The sequence below is a fragment of the Ixodes scapularis genome, unplaced genomic scaffold, assembly GCF_016920785.2.
Source record: "Ixodes scapularis isolate PalLabHiFi unplaced genomic scaffold, ASM1692078v2 PGA_scaffold1__304_contigs__length_218370807, whole genome shotgun sequence".
NCBI lineage: Eukaryota > Metazoa > Arthropoda > Arachnida > Ixodida > Ixodidae > Ixodes > Ixodes scapularis.
Genome location: NW_024609846.1, coordinates 32,236,718 through 32,257,204, shown reverse-complemented (window position 1 = coordinate 32,257,204; position 20,487 = coordinate 32,236,718). Strand labels below are relative to the sequence as shown.

General features: G+C 47.4%; 1 protein-coding gene across 1 annotated transcript; it reads left to right on the top strand.

Annotated features, from left to right (window-relative positions):
- Nucleotides 1-46: 46 nt before the first annotated feature.
- Nucleotides 47-18,764, top strand: LOC8031195 (translocation protein SEC62). The gene is made up of 8 exons (XM_029975487.3): nucleotides 47-181; nucleotides 2,437-2,557; nucleotides 4,582-4,687; nucleotides 6,825-6,987; nucleotides 10,943-11,014; nucleotides 11,791-11,851; nucleotides 13,705-13,824; nucleotides 17,010-18,764. The coding sequence occupies exons 1-8, from the start codon at nucleotides 134-136 to the stop codon at nucleotides 17,267-17,269; spliced, it is 951 nt and encodes a 316-aa protein (XP_029831347.2). The 5' UTR covers nucleotides 47-133; the 3' UTR covers nucleotides 17,270-18,764.
- Nucleotides 18,765-20,487: the final 1,723 nt, after the last annotated feature.

Below are 20,487 nucleotides of genomic sequence, written 5' to 3'. Positions count from 1 at the left end.
GATGATAGCGCGACGGTTGCGCCACCTTTAGTTTGATTTTGACGTCAATAGATAGCGCCAGTTACCACCGTTGCTTGCCGCCAACTACCGCCAACGCCTTCTGTCTTTCTATTCGTTCAGTCACGAATCTAAAATGTCGCAGGTGGAACGGAAAAAGAGCCGCAAGAAGCGTGAAAAAGATGTAAGTATTCCACAGCTTATTAGTCATTCTTGGAGCCAACACTCGGATAGTAACTCAATACCGCCAGCGGATACCAACTGAGCCCAACGCGCGATTTTGGTGCTCGTAATTTCGCAGGGCATAATGCTTCAACGTGACTCGTTGGCATGACAGCTTGGCAGTCGAACTTTTGACACGGTGGTCACGGTTTTGTGGACTCCGTTGCCCTACGACTCGCGCGGACGAACCTTTGTCATGTTCGTCGCTCTCCCATCGCCGGTGTGGTCTGTTTCAAGAAACTCTGTCCCTGTGCTTTTCTCTTGCACCGTCATATCAAAAGTGCCGGCTCTATACCGACGTGTCAGCCCGGAGCCGATCAAATTTCCATTTGGCCGGCAGCATCGGGTTGTGTCGTTTTTATTTTTCGCTATTTTTGCTTTGCCATGTCGTTAGACGCAGGCCTTGGGAAATTCGGCTCCCCCTTTCGTACGGTGTGCTCGTTAGTTTGGAACGAGCGTAATTCACAATTACTCTCATTTGTGTGTGTGTGTGTTTTTTTTTTTGTTTTTTTTTCTCTTCCCCATTACTTGACAGCAAAGTACGTGTCTGTTTCCTAAGAGTCGGAACCCCGAAGCCAGAGCTTCTTTCCATATTCGGTCATTGCTTCTGTCTCGCGAATCCGACAGATCCACGTCGTCTTCGGCGAAGCGCGCATACCGCGTGGTTAGCGTTTTGTTTCCGGAACAATACCCTTATTTCTGCACATGACACAGCGCGGGCCAGCTTCTCTTCGTCCGAGCAGTACATGGAGCGCGTCTTAGCTTGCGTATCGTTTCTTTTTTTTATTTTCTTTCCTTTGTTTTTTTGTCCACGTTGCGTTTGATGCTTTTGGAGTCAACGAAGAAGAAATTTGGCACTCTGCCGAGCTGGCTGAGCGCGTTCTAAACTGGCAAGTCTAAGCTGGCAAGTTCGTAAACAACCGATATTTCCTTAGTAGCTGGTGTTTTACACGTCCGCGTCCCGTGGTACCTGGGGATTCAGTGTCTGGATTTTGCTTATTTTGCCTATGGTATATGGAGTAAAGCTGTCTTCAGTGATGATGCTTCTGAACTCATCTAGATTAAGTGTTTAATAATAATTCACTCAATGTCTCGTTGATTGTTAGACCCTCCTTGTGCAGGGCCGGCTAGCTCAAAACAAAATGAGCCAAGATCTCTTTGTCCTTGTGCACCTCGTTTGAGACTGTCTATAGAGAAACCTCGCTCATTTTCTTTTTGAGCGAAGGACACCCAGGCAGCTCACGGTGGGAGCATCTCGGGAATGTACACAGACTGTTTCGGTTTCTGTGGTGAAAACCTGTTTGCGATAGATCATAACATTTTGGCTAGATAGCAGATTGAAATGTATTTTGAAGACAAGCGAGACTTGGTATGGAGTACATGCGGTATCAAGAAAGGAATGTTCCAAAATATTGCTTCGTTCATAGTGCCCACAGGCAGCTTTGACTCTGTCTCAACTGAAGCTTTGTGGCTTTGCTGAAAGGTGCCTGTGTCGCCTTCTGTGCTTACTAGACAGGGTGAACAAATGCAGCATTTTGTCCTCTCCAGTCACTTGAGGCATGTACACAAGATTCAGGGATGCTTTGCTTGGTCAAAACAAACATACCCTTTGGTGCACCCATTACATGAAAGAATAAAAACCAAGACATGCAGAAAGTTGCTCCCCTGAATTTCTAGTGCTTCCAACCGTTGTGAAAAGGTTTTAACAAAGTAACGAGGGTACAAGAAATTACCTTCTTGTCACCTCTGATCTATACTTTTTTTTATGCTGTTTAGTATTTGGTTTTGGAACGTGTAGAGTTAGTGTTTTTCGGTTGCTTTGATCAATCTTTATTTATTTTGTTTATCTACCTGGTTTAGACCGAACTGACAGTTGTGTGGGATCTGTCACTCACAAATGTTAGTACATTTATTTCAGAGGTTCACACACACTGCACGATACAATTAGCAGATTGGCACTTTCTCACATTTTTTATTTGTAGAGAGTAGTGACAGAGGCCGAATTTTACTGCCCAAGTGTGCAACCATCTGGATGTGCACATTTCGTCCCGTTTTGACAACAATCTTTGAGTTTTGAGAAAGATATGGGAAAATCAACTATTGCTCGTTTGTGATGACTGTCGTGCTCTGTAAGTCCCATGAACAGTTTTTCCAAATAAGGGTCGATGAGAATGACGAAATGGCGTAAACTGGTTTTACACTTCTATCGTTTTCCAGGCAGATGCAGGCCTGGCAGAAAAGCCATCCAAGGTGGAGTATGACGTGGCACGCTATCTCAGAGACAAGCTGCCAGTTAAGAAGACCACGTTGCTCAGCCACAAGGTGGAATACTTCAACGGTGAGGATTTAGCCAGTCGAAGTCAAGGACTGTTGCAGTCTGGAAGGCACTTGCTATCAGTAAAATGAAGGGGGCCTTATTCCTGTCTAGTCTGCTCCAGTCATATAATTGCCTAGTACAAACGATGGTCTAGTTGCCTCATTGTTGTGGCACATGCAAATTAATGCACTAGTGGAATTGAAGGTACCGTGAAACTATCTTTTAAAGTGACAGCCTTATGGGGTGACATTTTGCGGGGGTTTCAGTGTCGGCGTTCATAGTCAGTCATTTCAGCAAAGATGTGAAAATCCTTCATTTCTGCCCTCATGGCGCGAGGAGAGAGTAGCCGGGCATTCTTACTGGCCATGCTGCACGAAGAGGGAAGAGAGGAGATCCTCAGCGACCCCCAATAATGGCGCGACGACGAGGAGGTGTCTTCCCCTGTCGTCTGCTCTTGATAACTTCAAAACAAGCGTTTTCAGACATTCCTCGCATTATACGAAATCCCACTTTGGCAGCATCTAGTTGCTACACAAAATGTTGGGGTTTCAGAAACTTCCACCGCACTTGATTTTAATGTAACTTCTCTACTTCTCAAACCCAACTCGAAACAAAGTGTGTTCTGCCAAAACTTGTCTTCTTGCACCCACCTTGCCCGTAAAGCTTCGCCTCCTTTTTCTGCGTCTGTCCCCCTCTTTGCTGAACGTCGACACTGCTCATCAACACCGAGAAAACCTGTGCCTCCACTTGGGTTGTCACTGCCGCAGACGCTTCCTAGTGGTGCACCTAGTGGTGCAGCCATTACAATCGTAATCCGTCCCAGGAGCGAGTGCGGAGAAAACGGCTGGCTTCCACCACTTGCGACCAGCGTCGCGCCCACACTGACCACCAACGAGAGGTTGGTGGTCAGTTGGCCCACTTACTTTACCGAGCATCCAGTGTCTCGCCTTGCTCACATACCTTATCGGTCACCGAGCAGTTGTGGCTGTCATCAGTGGCATCCACGACGCCGACCCTGACGGCACTTTGCATTAACCACTTTACACCTCCGTCCCCTAGTACGTGACGACACCATTTTGCATTAGTATTGAAAATAAGCACTTCTCACTCTTAAATATGAAACAAGAGTAAATTTTTGTTTACATGCTATGAATTTTGTAAAATGTATGTTATTAAGGGTCACATTCCTTTTCCTTGGCTCCCCATTTCTTCCTTGACCAGGCAGCCTGAGTCCTCAACAAAACAGACAAGGGTTACCTCTTGGCGTAGGATTATCCATTTAGTCACACCAGACACTACCCGGGAACCCGGGCTCCCTCCGAAATCTTTAATTTTGCAGGGGTCCTCCTCTCCTTCCTCCACCTCATACTGCATTTTGTCATGGGCGTGCCCCCTCCCCCCCCCCCTCTCTGAATCAAAATCCTGGCTACGTGCCTGAGTCACACTAGCCAGAGGCTGGATGTAGAGGGGCAGGAAATGAAACTGCAGCTACTTCATAATACGACGTGTAATCTTGGTGCTATCCAGACGCGATAATCGCATGTGGAAGACGAGTATCATCTGCTTTTCAACGGTCTCTTTATTATCTTCTTTGAGCAAAGTGCAGTATTGAACAGCTGCAAAGAAAGACATCCAGATTGTGTCACTAAGTACATTAAAGAAGAGGAAGGGTTCTCCAAACAAATCTGAATTGTCGCCGAAAATTATGGTTTCTCCCAAACACGAGTCCATGCGTAACAGTTTCCGTGACATTGTTACAAACAGACGAGAGTTATTTTGTGCAACGTATATAGTAAAACTCTGACACCATAGAGCGAAAATGCGGCGAACAACTGACCGACTTCACCTGGTGGTGCGTTAGCTCTGCGTGCGGCGCAACAGTCATTGTTCTGACGGCATGCCCAAGGCAAACGCCACCAGGCGAAATTTATCTCCCTGGAGCCCAGTCTCCCCGGAGACCAGAGAAACTGGGCTGTCTCGAGTCTAGTTTGAAACAGCCCTTGAAGACCGGTACCATGGGCGTTCTGAGCAGTGTGGGGTTTCAGCTGCCAAGGCCGTGGACTGCCTCCTGGAGTCCCCCTGGGCAACTGGCAAGCCCAAATACGAGCAGCTCTTCACCACCAGGGAGTCTGTCGTGGACTACATGGACCTGTGAGTAGGCCTTCAGGCATCTCTTGCCTTTGCGCTGTCAAACAATTTCCGAGCCGCTGGCATCTTAATCCAAAGTGCCGGGATCTTCACAGGTGTATTGCTTACGTGGTTGCATTCGTGTGACTAAAGGCTGGTTCACACATTTGCAGCTGCTTGTGACCATGTGTGCCTTACAACCTCTTAAAGGACACCTGAAAATAAAAAAAAGGGGCTAGTTGGTTTTGCATCATGGGGTAATACGCCAAAACAACAGGGACAACAAACGAAGGGAGAACTAGACAGGACGCGGCGTAACTTTCAACTGAATTGCTTATTTGGAAGAAAGAATTTAAAAAAATAAAATAAAATATAAAAGCAGGCACACTTGGCAGAACACCAAATGCCAACGTCATTGGTTCGTCAAATAGTAGAATTCTTTATCAGTCAAGGACAAAGGGGGAGCGCTTATACAAGTATTGTCGTGGTGCTACCTAATCAGGAAGGCTTCGTGAATTTCTCTTGCCGTTTTTGTTTCGTAATGGCCCATGACACAGGTGTCACCAAAGATGGGGCTGCACTTTTCAGAGTTGGGCCCGCAATCGCAGTCCCCGTCTGGCCACTTAGCGGTCCACTGTGACCGTTGCGATGCGGGCCCAACTCTGAAAAGTGCAGCCCCATCTTTGGTGACACCTGTGTCATGGGCCATTACAAAACAAAAACGGCAAGAGAAATTCACGAAGCCTTCCTGATTAGGCCCCACCACGACAATACTTGTATAAGCGGCTCCCTTTTTGTCCTTGACTGATAAAGAATTCTACTATTTGATAAACCAATGATGCTGGCATTTGAGGGGGGTGTGTTTTTAGACAATTTCTTTGGTGTTCTGCCAAGTGTGCCTGCTTTTATATTTTATTTTATTTTTTTAAATTTGTCTTCCAAATAAACAATTTAGTTGAAAGTTACGCTGCATCCTGTCTAGTTCTCCCTTCATTCTTTTTTAGCAGTCTAGTTAAAATGCACGTGTCAAAAAATTAAATTTACACATAAAAAAAAAAAAAAACTTTTTTGACCAATATTGACAACGTGAGACGGAACTTATACCTCTGTCAGACGGCATTCTAAAGATCCTTTTCACTAAGCTCCTTTATAAAATCGGCTCGCGATGTGGAGTGCGCACGTGCGTTACGGCGTGCGCTGGTTCGCCGATTTTATAAAGGAGCTTAGTGAAAAGGATCTTTAGAACGCCGTCTGACAGGGGTATTAGTCCGCAGTCACCTCCTTTTCACCTGTTTTCTGTCTGCATTTTGGACGCGTGGAGGAGAGGTGGATTGGCTTCACCTTCATGACTGACATGGTCATTCCGGAATAACCCGTGGTGTCATGGGCTTTGCATGCAGAATTTCCAGTAAATCCCTCACCATCAATATTGCTAGAAAAAAATATTTTTTTGCGTAAAATTTATTTTTTGACACGCATGTCCCATTCAGCTTATCTGGATGCCATTTTACTTAAAGCCAACATGGCGGTCGGCATTTATTTAGTTTATTTACCGAGGTCATGGTCGGGTGTAGTTCTGAACAAAGTTTCAGGCAAAAATAATGCCGTGTACTTCACTAAGTGAGGAGGTTGCCCCAAGTACCGCTGAAAATGTTTGTTTAACTGAAACTTGTTTTCATTGAATACAATTACGTTTCGGCGCGGGATTTCCCTAAAATTCGCTTATCTGAATAGTTTGTTGAAGCAGCGTTCGTTCAAGTGAAGTTTTACTGTATTCCTATTTTGCCTGACCTGTCTGCAACAGAAAGCAACAACAGTGGCTCAAACATATCATGCACAATTCCGTTTAGTCCACATATGCAGCACTTTTTGCGAATGGTTGGCAACATTTGTTGGGAAAGCCGGGAGATGACTGACGATTTCGTAAAAGGAAATTAACCGTCGGTGACGCCTGGATTCTGGCTGCATCTGACGACGGACTGGAATTACGACACGTAGCGATTTGAAACTTTCGGCTAACCCAGCCCGTCGCCAACTGCCGCATTAAGCTCGATGCCCGAACTGGCAAACGTTTGTCCGTTGGTGGTGCACGTAGGCCAGCTCGGACAAGCCCCTCCGTCTTGTTTTGAGCAGGGACGGTGCTTTCTCCCCGTGTGTGCAGGCTGCTGCAGCACAAGTTCTTCCACCGGGCCAAGAAGATCATAGTGACCAAGACAAAGAAGAAGAAGGACGAGGAGGGGGACGGAGGCACGCCCAAGGCGGCCCGGGAAAGGAGAGCCAGGGCCGACGGGGACGAGGGGGCCAAGGACTCCGACGACCGCAAGGTGAGAAACTGGCTGGCGCTGGGCTCATCGAGCTTTTCTAGCTTTCTAGTAATCAACCACTCAAAAGCACTCTGTGAAAAAAAAAAAAAAAAAATCATAAAAAAAACACTTTTGGATCTGTGTTGCTTATGTAGTAATAGCTTGCTACTGCAAAATATTTTGCAAAAATAGTTGCACAATAGTATTGCTTTCTTCTTTAGCATTAGTGTAAAAAAGAGGTTATAGTCAGATACAATGTAAGGAGAAAAAGGGTGCACACCAAAAAAAGCTGTTCTGGAAAGGAGGTCGCTCCTCTCCACTTCAGCTTCCCTAGTTTTCGCCCTTTTCCCCTCGCACTGTCTTTCTTATGTTGTATCTGGCTGTAATATTCGTTTGCCGAGCCACTGTTCCTGCTCGTGATTGCAAGTGTCGTCGTCGTCGTTGCTGTGGAAACCCTACAGCTCTTTTGTTTCGGGAATCGGTACGCTTTGGAAGATGGCGTCACCTGCACCCGGTGAAATGGGGACGCACAAATCAGTTTCCAAATGTATCGCACCACTACCTGCCGAGCAGCTCTGAGGCTCTGGAAGAATTAACTTACCTCGACAGAAATTAAAAAGATTATGCTCATTTTTTTTACGTACGGTGTTTGTCTACAAGCGACACACAGTATTGGTGCACCAGCCAGCAGATGGTGGCTGTGGTCCACAAGGGACGTGCTCGTAGGCCATTGCATGGCTAAATACAATAGACACCATAACCGGACAAACCATCTTTTTTTTACAGCGATAGCTTTTTATGGGGATCTTCCCACCACTGGAAACGACATCCGCTGTTGATGTTGTAGTTGACGTTGCAAGGCGTCCGTCGTCGGTGTTGCCAAATCCATAAAAAAGATTGGCCGCCGCCTGCGGAAGTTGAACCTGGGTCCGCTGCGTGCAAGGCGGACGTGTTGCCTCTGTGCTACACTACAGCGCAAACAACCTGCTCCATCCGTAGGGCTTTTGTAGTGCCCGATGCTTACTGCATGCGCTCTCTGGAAAGGAAAATAGCCGAAAACAAAATGACATCGTAGCGCTGTCATTGTGCGTACCAGGCGTGTCTCCTGGCACTGTAGTGTGCCAGGACACGTTTCAAAACAAAAAGAAACAAAAGCATTGGAACAAAATGGGATGCTTTTGTTCACTCAACCCACGGTGCGTTAATGTGACACCAACGCTTGCTGTGACGTAGCTATCGCTGTGACTGGACTGTAGATTAACACAGGACTAGCTGGGATTTTTTTATCTGTTCAATGTGTTTTATTAGGAGTGAGTAAAAAGAAAGAGGGGGGGGGTGCAGCCCTTGACTTTTAGCTATTGGTTACTGAGGGGAGGAAGGGCAGTGGGTTAGGCGCAGTAGGCCAGCTTGGCCGACTGCTCCAGAATGTATTTTTAGCTGCCTCAAAAGGGCCCGTGACAATCACATATCTGGGCTGCTCTTGGAAATTTTTGTATGGGATCAGGGGAAAATTAGATCAACTATCCACGTTACTACTTGGCAATTTTGTGAACTGCATTAATGGTCGAGGGAATAGTAATCTACCCCTTGTGTCATATCCGTATAAAAAAAGAAAAGTCTAGCAACAATAATAAGTTGTAAGAGGAAATGTCCCTTCCTCGGGGGTTCTCAAACTCTTCGATCTCGAGGTCTTGGTGTTGACGCAGTAAAGCAGTGCAGAAGCCGACAGACCTTGTCAACAATTATGTTTGGCTCTTAGCTATATTCATAAATGGGTGGCTCAGATCTTCTAAAACGGTGCTTAAAGTGGAAAAATGCATGCTTAAAGGTTAACTCCAGTCGAAAACGAAACCAAAATAAATGACTGGTATCGGTTTAGTGGCACAAAATGTCATCAGTGCCGAAATATTACTTCAGAGTGAAGCTGCGTACTCCACTAAAACCGATTTTAAAAATGCGACCAGCTGTTCTTTAACAGACGGCAAGCTTTTAGTCAAGGAACACTGGCGCAATATCCTTGTGACGTCACGCCGCAGTGGAGCTGCGGTTCATTGGTTGTACCCGCGTACCGCAGCACTCTTGTGATGTCACGTCGCGGCCATACGGCTGATGATCAGTGTTGCCATCCCTCTAGCAGATAGTTTCAATTTTGTCGTCGGTGCCCGCAACCAAACCTTGAGCCCTGATATTTATAAAAGTACACATAATATCGAGAAGAAAGAAAAAGTATACCTTGTATTTTAAACACTCTGCTTTAGCTGAGAACAGTCATAATCCCAAATTCAAGAATATTGACCGGAGTTGGAGTTGTCCCTTATGCCTTTGATGGTTGTCGGCTTACATGTACAGCCGCGATTACACATTTGAAAGTGCCCGCCTAGATGCGAAACCACACACATTATGGTAGGTGCTGGTATTTGTTATGTATTTGGGGACTATAGACATTATATTTGCACGGTGTTCCACTTCGCTGAGGCTATACATAGCTATAAAGTCAGAAGCTCAACGCGCATGACACACGGGAGATGGTCGATTCGAATGTCGGCTGCTGGCTGAAGTGGCAATTGGAGCACCGGCTCTTCCGCATTAGCCTTCTGCGCTTTTCAAAATTGAACTCAGAAGATGATAGCTTACCATCCGATAGCGAAGCTCTGTAAAGTACCTCCGGTTTAGAATCTGAAACTGCCGAAATCTTGGGGAACCGGATGCACCAAAATGAAACCAATTAACTGTAAGAAAGGCGACAATTTTTCGCCTTCAATATTTACATTTGATGCACCTAAACTTAAACAGCCTACGAACCCTGGACATGTTTCTGCTAGATAGTTACAAAGTAACCTGCACATTGACTTTTCCTTTATGCTATACCATTCCAAACAAAACCCAACTGCTGGGAAACATTGGTTGGGGAAAAAACTCGACCGAAGGGTTAAAGGTCGACGTACAACCTTGGTTTTCTGCAGGTAAGATGATCCTCTTAGTGCCTTCCTCTCCTGTGAGGGGAGCTGTGTAGGAGCAAGTTGAAGGCAAAGAAAATATGCAAAAGAAGGGAGTGAGGAAGAGTGCACAAAGCATACGTCTCCTTTTAAGGGTAAGGACGGTCGAGGAAATTTGAGAGCTCAGTCATTCTATGAGGATACACTGGTGGAAGGTTTTGAGGAAGCTGGTTTAAGAGCCCTTGATATAGCTCAGGAGTGGCCAAACCGCTGCTCACGAGCGTGAGGCTTGCTGCTCTCTGGTAAACTCTCTCCCCCCCCCTTTCCCCCCAAGTTCATATAGGAAAAAAAATGCAACTTGCATTTTGTCAGCTTTGGCCATCATACGCATATTACATAAGGATCTCGTTTTACGAATGGCAACTCACAATACGGGAACATATTGCGCAATTGCTTCACAAGTGGGATTTGCTATAGCCACCAACTAAAAAGAAAACAATCAAAAAAGTTACTCCTCCCTTTTTTTTTTTTTTTTTTTGGCTTTTCACCTAAATGGTTTTCTTTTATGGCACTTTGAAAAAGTCTGTTTGTTCACACCTGCAATATCTATTTCTGTTTTCAGCTTTTTTGCTGAGCGGAACAGATTTTTAATCAGCCAATTTCCATGGAGTTCAATAAGGTTTGGCTGTAACGAAAAACCGACACCGAAAAGTGTTACTCCCAAAGGAACCTTATCAAAAGGCTCGAGTCTCTTGACACGACTGGAACTCGCCTTGAGATTGTGAGCCAAGTGCTTTACCGACTGAGCTATTTAGGGTCGGGGGTCCGATCATGCAAAAGCGAAGTCACTCGCGCGCTTCGCGGCCTTTCTTGTCGTGTTGCGCCATCTCACGGCGCATGTCAGAACTGAGAGCCAATCTTCGTTATGCGCTGCCATTCAGATGCCCTTCTCTCCTTCCCTGGAAGGCCTATCGCGCATTCTGTGCTTACCAGTCTTTATGATCATGATCGAGCTTGTATAATTTTTTTCTGTATTGTAGGATGTTGAGGAAAAGACGAAGAGGCTGAAGCTGGACATGCACCTGGAGCAGTTCTTCGTTGACGCCAATGAGGCAAGTTCCCACTCTCGCTGTTCTATTGAGTGGCGAGCAGAGAGTGGACTACAAAGTCCTCGCTTTTTTGCGCCATTGTCTTTCAAGTGCAACCATGTGCGCATACAACTCGGCTCTATTACAGTGAATTCAGAAAGAGCGAGGCAGGGGGTGTGATGCAAGTAATTCTTTATGTTCCTTTTGTTTTTTGGGCTGCTTTGATTTTCTGCAGTGTGTTTTGCCAAGGTCCGCAGGCGGTAGTACCTTGAGAGTGCGACATTCTGTCACCATCTTTTCGAGATCGAGACATCTGAAAACGATCGGCTAATACTGTTTTTTTTTTAACTGCTGTAGACACGCTCTTATAGTATGTTTGCCGGTGCAAGCATGAGTTGGCGCATGCACTAGGTCTTTTGGATAAATCTAGCTTTTCTGCATCAGAGCTGGAACCTGAGAGAAAAAGAGGGCAGAATTTGCCTCGGCCGTTTGTTCTGTTGGCACTGTGGCAGTGAAGCGCAGGTGCCACAAAGAGTCGATTCCCCGTCTGCGTCGTCTTCGTTACGAGCGACCGGTGCTGCGGCACCCGGAGTTGCTCAAGGTACAGTCTCCAGCTGGCACTAAGCAGCAGGCTCTGAGAGAGCACACCGTTGCTCAGTAAAGGAGCAAGCTTGTCTCCGAGGTCTCGGCGAAGTCCTCGAAGGGACTTGAATTGGCTGCGATTTCGGCCTCCCAGGTTACACAGACGAGAGTGTCTCGAAAGCACAGTTTGTACGAGTGTCTGTTTTTCTTCCCGACAGCCCTTTGTGTGGATCTACGACCCGGTTCCTCTCAAGGCATGGATCGTGGGGACATTGCTGGGTGAGTGGGCTTCCTTGTTGCGTGGGTTCCCAAATCTCAAAACCCTTCCCACTCTCAGCATTGATCTTGCAAAGCGTTGCAGAAACGTACGAGCCCTCTAAGCAGTAATTCATGGGCGTGTTCTCATATATTCCAAATGAGGAAAAATGCTAGGCATAAAGGCTAAACTCTTGTCTGTCTACTTCAACTACTTTAGCCTTTGTACTTTGCAAGCTAAATAATATTTTCTTGCTAAAGGCAGAGAGGAAATTTGAGAGGAACCCCTGGGTGTACTCTGGGGAACCTTTGGGTTTCTTGGAGTCCAGTTTGAGAACCCATTGTGTGAGGGCTGTCTAGACAAGGGCAGCATCTCAGGCGAAGAAGTGGAGATGTGTTTGTGTGTTATGTTGTGCGAGTTTAGGATTGCAGAGTTGTGTGCTGTCTACGAGTGTATCTTTAATCGGGCGGTATAGAATAAAAAAGGTTAGTTGGAACTGAATATGTAACGATCAAAACACTGTTTTGATTGTTATACTATTTCATGAGCTTATTCATTCATTTTAACTTTTTAGGTCCTCATTGATGGGTAAAACCTGACCTTAAAGGGCAACTCCGCTCAATTCCGAAAAATTTAGGCTTCCACGTGATTCACATTCACAAAGCACTACTAAACAACTCTACATCTTCGGATTCGCGAAATGTGGAATATTATTTGTGTAATCCTAATTTAAACATCAGCAGATACCGAAACTGAAACTTCGGTTGCGTCAGGCAACATTGGTCTCGGGTCGTCAGAGTCATGGCACGTCACGTCGAACCACGTGGTCTTGTGACGTTCGGGAGGGAGCAAGAAACCGAGCGAGGTCTTTTTTTTTTTTTTTTTTTTATTGGACGCGGGCAGGTTGCTTTGCATGGCGTGTGCGGTGATGGCCCGGGGGCGAGGGGAAAGGGGAGAAGACGAAAGAGGAGAAAAGGAGCGGAGAAACAGACCGATAAGCGCGCAGGGCAGCGCATCCCAGGCGCATCCGTGTTACGGTGATCACGTGAAAGCCCGGTCAGCCAACACCGGGAGGAGAAACTCATGACGTCATCGTTCAATTTCGCTCTGAGAAGTAAAAACAAACAAAACGTGAGAATGACGTATGCATGCCTCTGACGTAGTGGCTCAACGTTGGCCGCTCCATCTCCGTGACCTTGACTGCGCTGGTGATTGCGCCTCACGCCGCACGCTAGAGTTGGCAGATTTCGGCGACTTGGCTCGCTTGAAGGTTTGCTGGCCAGTTTATTAAATATATAAACGGAATTAGATCGTAATATTTGACATGGGGTCTTCCTATATGATACTGAAGAGGGCTACATAGTTTTCTAAATATCAAAAATGAAGCGGAGTTGCCCTTTAAAGGAGCTGTGCAACGATTTTAACATTGAAAGAATTGTCATTTTCTACTTTTTACATTGTTCATCTTGTCACAAAGTATAGAAAACACACCTCCCTCCGTTACGATTCCGCCGCGGAATCACAAGGCAAAAATTAGAATATTCTAAGACCTGCAGCCGCGAGAGGCGGCCATGAGAGCCACGCGGCATGACATCTCTTTAAGTCTGCATATTTTCGATAATTCTGAGAGTTCTTTATACATTTGTGTTGTATCAATTCAATCATATATTTAGCGACGGAAATTTGCCTCGGGAGGTTTATTACTTCCCAGTTATTCAGAGTTCTTTCAAAGAAAGGTTTGAGCCACATAGTCTTGAGATTCTGTTTTTTCTGGAAGAGGTGAGATCTTGATCGGCAAATAGGTTGTCTTTGGGTAAAGACATGGGCGCGCATAGACGTCGGGGGCAGGAGTGCCAACCCGTGGCTCCCGTCGCAGTGGTGGGTGCCGTGGCCGTCTGCCTGTTCCCGCTGTGGCCCCGGACGGTGCGGGACTACGTGTACTACCTGAGCATCGTCACGGCCTTCCTGCTGGGCATCATCATCTCCCTGGCCTTCTGTGAGTGGCGCCTCCCTGCTCGCCCGTCTCCTCTCGAGGCCACACACTCGCGACTGCTTACCACCGTTTGCCACCTTTTACAAAGAGAGAACAGACTGGCCCCGTCTATTGGGTAGCTGCGGAGGCAGCTTCTGTAGGGTCCTATTCTTTCTCTCTTGGCTCGAAAAACCTTCAACAGCGTTATGAACGACCTCTAGAAAGTATGTACATTTCATCCCCCAAGTACCGCAAAACCTTAGCTCTAGTGAAATGTGGTTCCAGGGCCACCTGATAGGTGGCGTCGGTATGCCAGTGTATTCTCTCGTGGTAAGAGATTGCGAGAACTTGGTCCTAAGCAAACGCGATAGTGTGAATGGGCCTTTAGTTCTTTGCACCTGCGCTTCTTGAGCTGCAGTCGTTAAGGCTAGGCTTTGTGCCAAAGTAGACTACAGTATAGACCACTTACAACGTAACCGCTTATAGTGCAGGACCGGGTATAACGCGGTTTTTTTAAACCACCGGTTCGCCTCCCATAGAACTCCATGTAATTACATACCGCTTAAAACGCAGGCGCGCGACGGGAAATACCGGTTATAGTGCGGTTTCTGGCACAGCCCGCCAACCGCGCCGACGACCGGAGCAGCGAGCACGCTTGCCTGTGCGACACTAGATAACGGCGCTGACGGCGCGAGCCGCAAGCGTTGCGCAAGCGGCACTCGCGGGGCAAGGAGGGTGCTCGAAGAAGCGGGAGAAGCGAAGAGAGAGGCTTCAGTTGCCCTAGCGACGGAGGGACGCACGCACGTGTCGTTCACGTGCGTGCGTCCCTCCACTGCGTTGGAAACCAACAACCGCAACGACAGGAGAAGTGTTCGCGCGCGTTGCATGGCCGTCGCGGGCCGGCTGCTTCTATCCGCGAACAAGGCGTCGGTTGTGATCAACGTTGTGATCGTCGTCGTAGACGGCGTGCATCTCATCGTTCCGCGTAAAAGCGCTATCCTTGACTGTGAATTTTCGTCGTGTGTCGCTATGATAACCCGGCACGTATTAGAAGAGAAGATCCACCTACTCGAGCGACGATGTCGTGGCGGCGCTCTCAAGTCGGCAGAAACGCCCGTGTCGTCGTGTTTGTTTACTTCGACTACAGTGATTTCTCAGCATTTGTGTCCTCGAACATCGCCCGGATTTCTTATTTGGCGCATTTCATGCGTGTGCTCAAGTGCAAGGTATTACTGGCGCGTACCGTATGAAGGATGCGAATTTTCACGCGTTTTCATCTCCGGAGAAAAGTGATTAGGGTTAGCAATCCTGAACGTTCGCAACATCCGTCCGCAACCCGCGACGCCGCTAAGAGGCTGCGCCAGCTGCGCCAGGCAAAAGCCGCTCATTTGTTTCAAAATGAGTGACACACTTGAGAGAGAAGTGTACTAGTCTGGTGAAATAAAGACTTTCCTCAAACTAAGCTTTATTTTTCATCTAACATAAAATAAATTCTTTTACAAAGGTAAGTTGTCTGATGGCATGTATTTTGGCCTGAAAAATTGATGTTTTGGTTATAGTGTGGTACCGCTTATAGTGCGGATTTTCGCGACTCCCGCGACATACGTTATATGCGGTCTACACTGTATCAAAATAGTATACTAGTTCCTCGGTGGGCTTGCAGCAGATTGAATGCTACTGAAGCCAGGGGGGCAAGTGAAGCTTCATTTTCGTTCAGCCCGAGCCCTTTCATTGTTGTCTGTCTTTATTAACTCGGGCTGATTACGGATATGTGAGCGCGGAGAATCGTGAAAAAATTGAGCGGCCGCGATTCATACGATTTGGCGAGTTGTACGGCTCCTATGGGACATTACCACCATTGTTACGGCCGGTTGGTTGCCTTTGTTTCCGTTGTAAATCCCCGAATCGAGATGCTACTTACAGGGGTGTACGGCTCTGCAGCAGAAAAGATATTTACACCCTGTAATTCAGAGACCCTAAAATGTAGAAATCAAAGATTTTCAATTTGTACTCTACTGCAACCTGCCAAAACGGAGTTTTCTTTCATTTCTTTCTCTGCACTGGTCGAACGGAGGTGGAAGGAGGGTCCTTCGTACGGACTTGAGTGCAGAGGCTAATACACAATGAGCGTCGAGAAATCTAGGTCACTGCGTCTTAATGGAGCGAACAGGATCCACAGCTTCCTGGCTGTAGGTCCAGTAGTGTTCACATTCCTGATGAGGAGGTTGCATAAAATATTGCTGGAGTGGACACTGTGCTCTTCGGTGAAGTTGGTGTGCTCCTGCCAAGACTGCAAAGTTCCGGCCGATCGAATGCTTTGTGCCGCCATCTTGACAAAGGGCACGGGACACTCCAGACACCGGTCTGCAGGGTCGGCGCTGCGGCTCATTTGGCTCGGAAGTATATACGAGTATAGACGTAGTGGCATGCAACACAAATACAACTAGCCTAGTTGGTTTCTGCACTATTTACGGATGTACAGAATCTCGGTCGGGCTTGGCCCCATGGAGGTAGGAAGCTTCTGAAGGCAGCATGATGCCAGGAAAGTGAAGTCGGGGGAGACTTCTGGCTTGGAAGGACACGCACCCAACGATGACCAAAACCGAGAGACGCTATTGGACGAAAGGGAGAGCTAATTTGGCGCCAACGGCTGTTTTGGTCACCCTTGGGGGCATTCCCACCGGCTGCGAACGCTAGTTCTGGCTTCCATCTTGGTTTTCTCAGTTGGCTGACGTGAGCCGTTATGTCTTCTCTTTCTACCTCATATTGGCCCCCTTCCGACTGGTATATATTAGAGCCACTGAATAAGCTAGAATATCGGCTCTCCCTTCTCCAATTTTCTTGAGGGTGCCGCCGTCTTGGTGCTTAATGCTTTGCGCCATAAAGAAGAACAACAGCATCTTGGTGCTTAATGCAAAGCGTTTGCTCTGTCGTGGATCATTTTCACTTTTCTAGAGGATGAAAACCCGTTTCCTGCAACTTCAGATAAAGCTTCGCATAATTGGCCACAATGATTTTGAGCGCCGAGATGGCTCAAGTGTCCTTACTCTCGAGTGTAGCTCATTCAGTGGCTCTAGTGCATACAGCCGACCTCCGCTCCAATGATCTCTTGTGCGACCTCTTTGGCTCCTAGGAAATTTGTGCGGTGTAATTTCGAAAAAGTAGATGTGGTGGGGCGGCGTTCCCTGATGCACGTCTCCCCGGGGCAGTGCGGCACGTCCTGTTTGTGGTGATCTGGGCGGTCACCCTGGGCCGGCACCACTTCTGGCTCCTGCCCAACCTGACGGAGGACGTGGGCTTCCTGGACTCCTTCTGGCCCATCTACCAGTACGAGTACCGTGGGCCCGTCAAGGCGGCCGACGAGGACGGCCCGCCCGGCGACGACGACGCCAAGCCCGACCAGCCGGAGGCCGGCGACGGCAATGGCTTCGAGTTGCTCGACCACCCGGACAAGGAGAAGCAGTCTTGAGGACCGCTTCTTTGTTTGCCAAAAGCAATTTTTTTTTTTTTATGCAATTTGGGGAACGGCGGCGCGTATGTGCCTTCCGGCAGCAGGAACGCCCAGACTCATTAACGGCAACTGATGGCGTGGCTGCAGCTTTAGCCGTCGCGGACAGGTCGGTGGGAACAAGAACTACTAGAAGCTATTCTTGAGGCAACGTCTACGGCTGTGACGACGACTGCATTAAGTCGACAGTTGCGACTCTTACAAAAGTTAAATAAGGTATCGCAGATGGGTGCGACATGGCATCCGAAACTTCAGCTAGGGCTATCACCGTGAGGGACAACAGTTAAGTTGTCAATTGTGGTTTGGGACAAGGACAGTCGAATAAGGAAGACTGTCTAGATTCCTTCCTTTCAAAGCAGTTTGCAGCTCTTGGTGTAGAAGCAAAACGACTCAGCAAAGTTAGGCAGCGAGGACGACTGAAAATGGGTTTGCCACCATTTCCGGGAAGTCTGTCCGGCTGCGTCAAGGGCAGCCTCACTTTTAGGCAGTTCGTGCCTGCTGCTGTCGGCTCTGGAGCTTTGGATGAAGGAGCCCTTTCTTAGGGTGCAGTTGACTGTGCCCATGTCAACGCCTATTGGTGACAACTTTCTCGACTGTCTCTGTCACTAGAAGTTGGTCGCAACTGCCGCCGGCCGTGTTCGTAAAGAAGAGGCACCTACGTTTTAAACAGCATCCACGTCCTGCCATGCAAACTGCAGACGTCAAGGCTTCGTAACACATTCGTGTTCGGGCTAAAGAAAAACTTTTAAAAAAAATTTTCACAACATGCAGAAGTTTTTTAACCGTCAGAGTCTCTTCTTTCCTGCTGCTGGAAATGGCCTTTTTCATGGAATGTGGGATTGGGGTGGGAGGTTGGGTAGGGTAATTACAGGAAATGTAAAATTTAATTTCACCACTTAAGGTCCCCAGCACATTTCCTTCGTTAACAGGGCGGAACTAGAATTTATAAATGTAGGGACCGTCATTGAAGAGAAGCGATTTTTCTTGTTATTCTTTGTCTTCTTGCATCTCCTTTACCACTTTATCTTATTAAAACTGTATTTCACCTGTGTTGGAGTTCCAGTTATCCATAGCCTGTTTCACTTTTGACCTCATTTCCCCCAAGGGGGCACAGCAATCCTAAGAGTTAAAGCAGCAAGCATTAAGGGTCTTATTACTCATTTTCCAGTACCATTATAAAGATTGCACCTTTTGTTGTTGCCCTTGGTCTGATCATCTTGATGGAGAATAATGGTGCTTGCAGGTCCAGGAAGAATCTTGTGAAATGTTTACCTCGTAACTCGCTTGAGCGGGCTTGCCCCAGGTGAGCCGACAAATATGGAAGGAGTTGGCTTCTGTTTTGGGGCATTCTTTTTGGCACTTGTTGCAACCTCTTCTTTCAAAAGCATGGCCACATGCACTTGTACCATCTCTGAGTGGGAACATTGTGTGTAATAAAACTGTACATATACAGCAAGCTTGTGGATCGAATGTCCTTGTTATCCGACCCAGTCACATAACATTGTTTTTCTTTTTTTTCGTTTTATTGTGAATGCAGTGTAGAATGCCATTCTCTGCATTTGGTTGCTGCTTGCTCTGTAGAAGTTTAAAATAGCCACCAGGAAAAGGCGTAATGGTTTCTCAGCAGTCTTCCACACTTCAATGAAACTTCAATCGAACCACTAGTGTTTCCAAATTCACAGCCTGGCACGCGTGTGTTTGTCGCTATGGAACACGAGCATATCACACACCAAACGCATGAATGCTGAAAATTCCGTCAGCCAAAAGCGGGTTACTGTGGCATTGAATGCTTCAGGGAGACTACATTTTCCTCCGATCATTTGCATTAGACAGCGCCGCTGCGTCAATTCCTCCCTTAGCGGCGTGGGCAGCTCTCGTCCAAGAGAATGCATGCACATCGCATTGTCCACGCATTCGCGCGGTGTCAAGAGAGAGGGCTGTCGTCGACACTTTGAAAGACAGTACTCGCCGAGACATCAAAGTAAAAAAAAAATTCACACAACTTTTTTTTTTTTTTTTAAGAAGTAGCGACAACCACTGTTGTGCGAACTTTCGAGACACGTGCGATTGCCAAACCGCCATTTGCTTCCAAGAGCCTTGCGAGGCGCATGCATTGCGGGTTGGCGCATCCGACGCCACTTGCAAAGCCTTGGCAAGCCCAACATAAAACGAATTGTGTTTGTGTGTATGTTTATACAGCCTGAAGTTTGCACAACGGGCAACTTGTCTCTCAGCTGTAGATAAGCAATTTAGCCAGTGCGATACAACCGCTAGCCTGGGGTCTTCAACGTGCACCACGCAGTTGTGATACGCGACCGCACGCCGGTGCGATGTTCATCCAGATCGAAACGGGCAGGGGTGGGGATTGAACCCAGGATTCCTGGGTTCTGCAGCGCGAGCTTTTGCTCCACGTGCTCCGAGCTGGTGTGTCGCTGGATTGCCACGGCATCGGCCGCAGTCTGTTTGAAAGTGAAACTTGAAAACGCTGCGCGCGTGAGGCATTGCGATTTGCACGTTGCCACGGCATCGCTACGTCATACATCCGTTGCCTCTTACGGGTCCCATTTATTGTGCGGTGCAGCCGACATAATTCACACCGGCCAGGAAATCTCGCCGACGGGCAATCTCGCCATGGAGGAACCTCTCGCCCGCATGTCGTCTGCTCCGCCGAGTGGGCGGAGCAGCCGGAGCCAGCCGGAGCCTAGCATCCGGCTGGCGTACAAACTCTGTTTAAAATCGCGTCATTTTGGGAATTTCAAGCGCAGATGCGTAGATTTTGATATGCCAGTTATCGTATATTACTATGCTAGATAAAAAAGACTAACAGAGTCCGATTGCGCTGTTATCTGCGTGCAAATAAAAAAAAAATAGGGAAAACTGTGTCACACTGGCCGGTCTCTACGGCGAAAAGTAATCCGGTGGCTCTACCTTTTCTACTATACAAAGCTCGTACTGGTGTAAGCCTTTAGCGACCAGGAGTGGATGTCTGATGTAATGAAAAAGTGCTCTCCTGCCGCAATACACGCCGTAGTTGAGGGTAGTATTGCCGGCTGACTCAACTGCTATTTAAGTAACGAAAAAAAAAGATATGTCACTTGATCATTTACCGAAGTAGAACAACAGAGAGCTCTAGGCTGATTTTGGAGTAGCCATAACTATTCTAAGAACGGGAACCACTT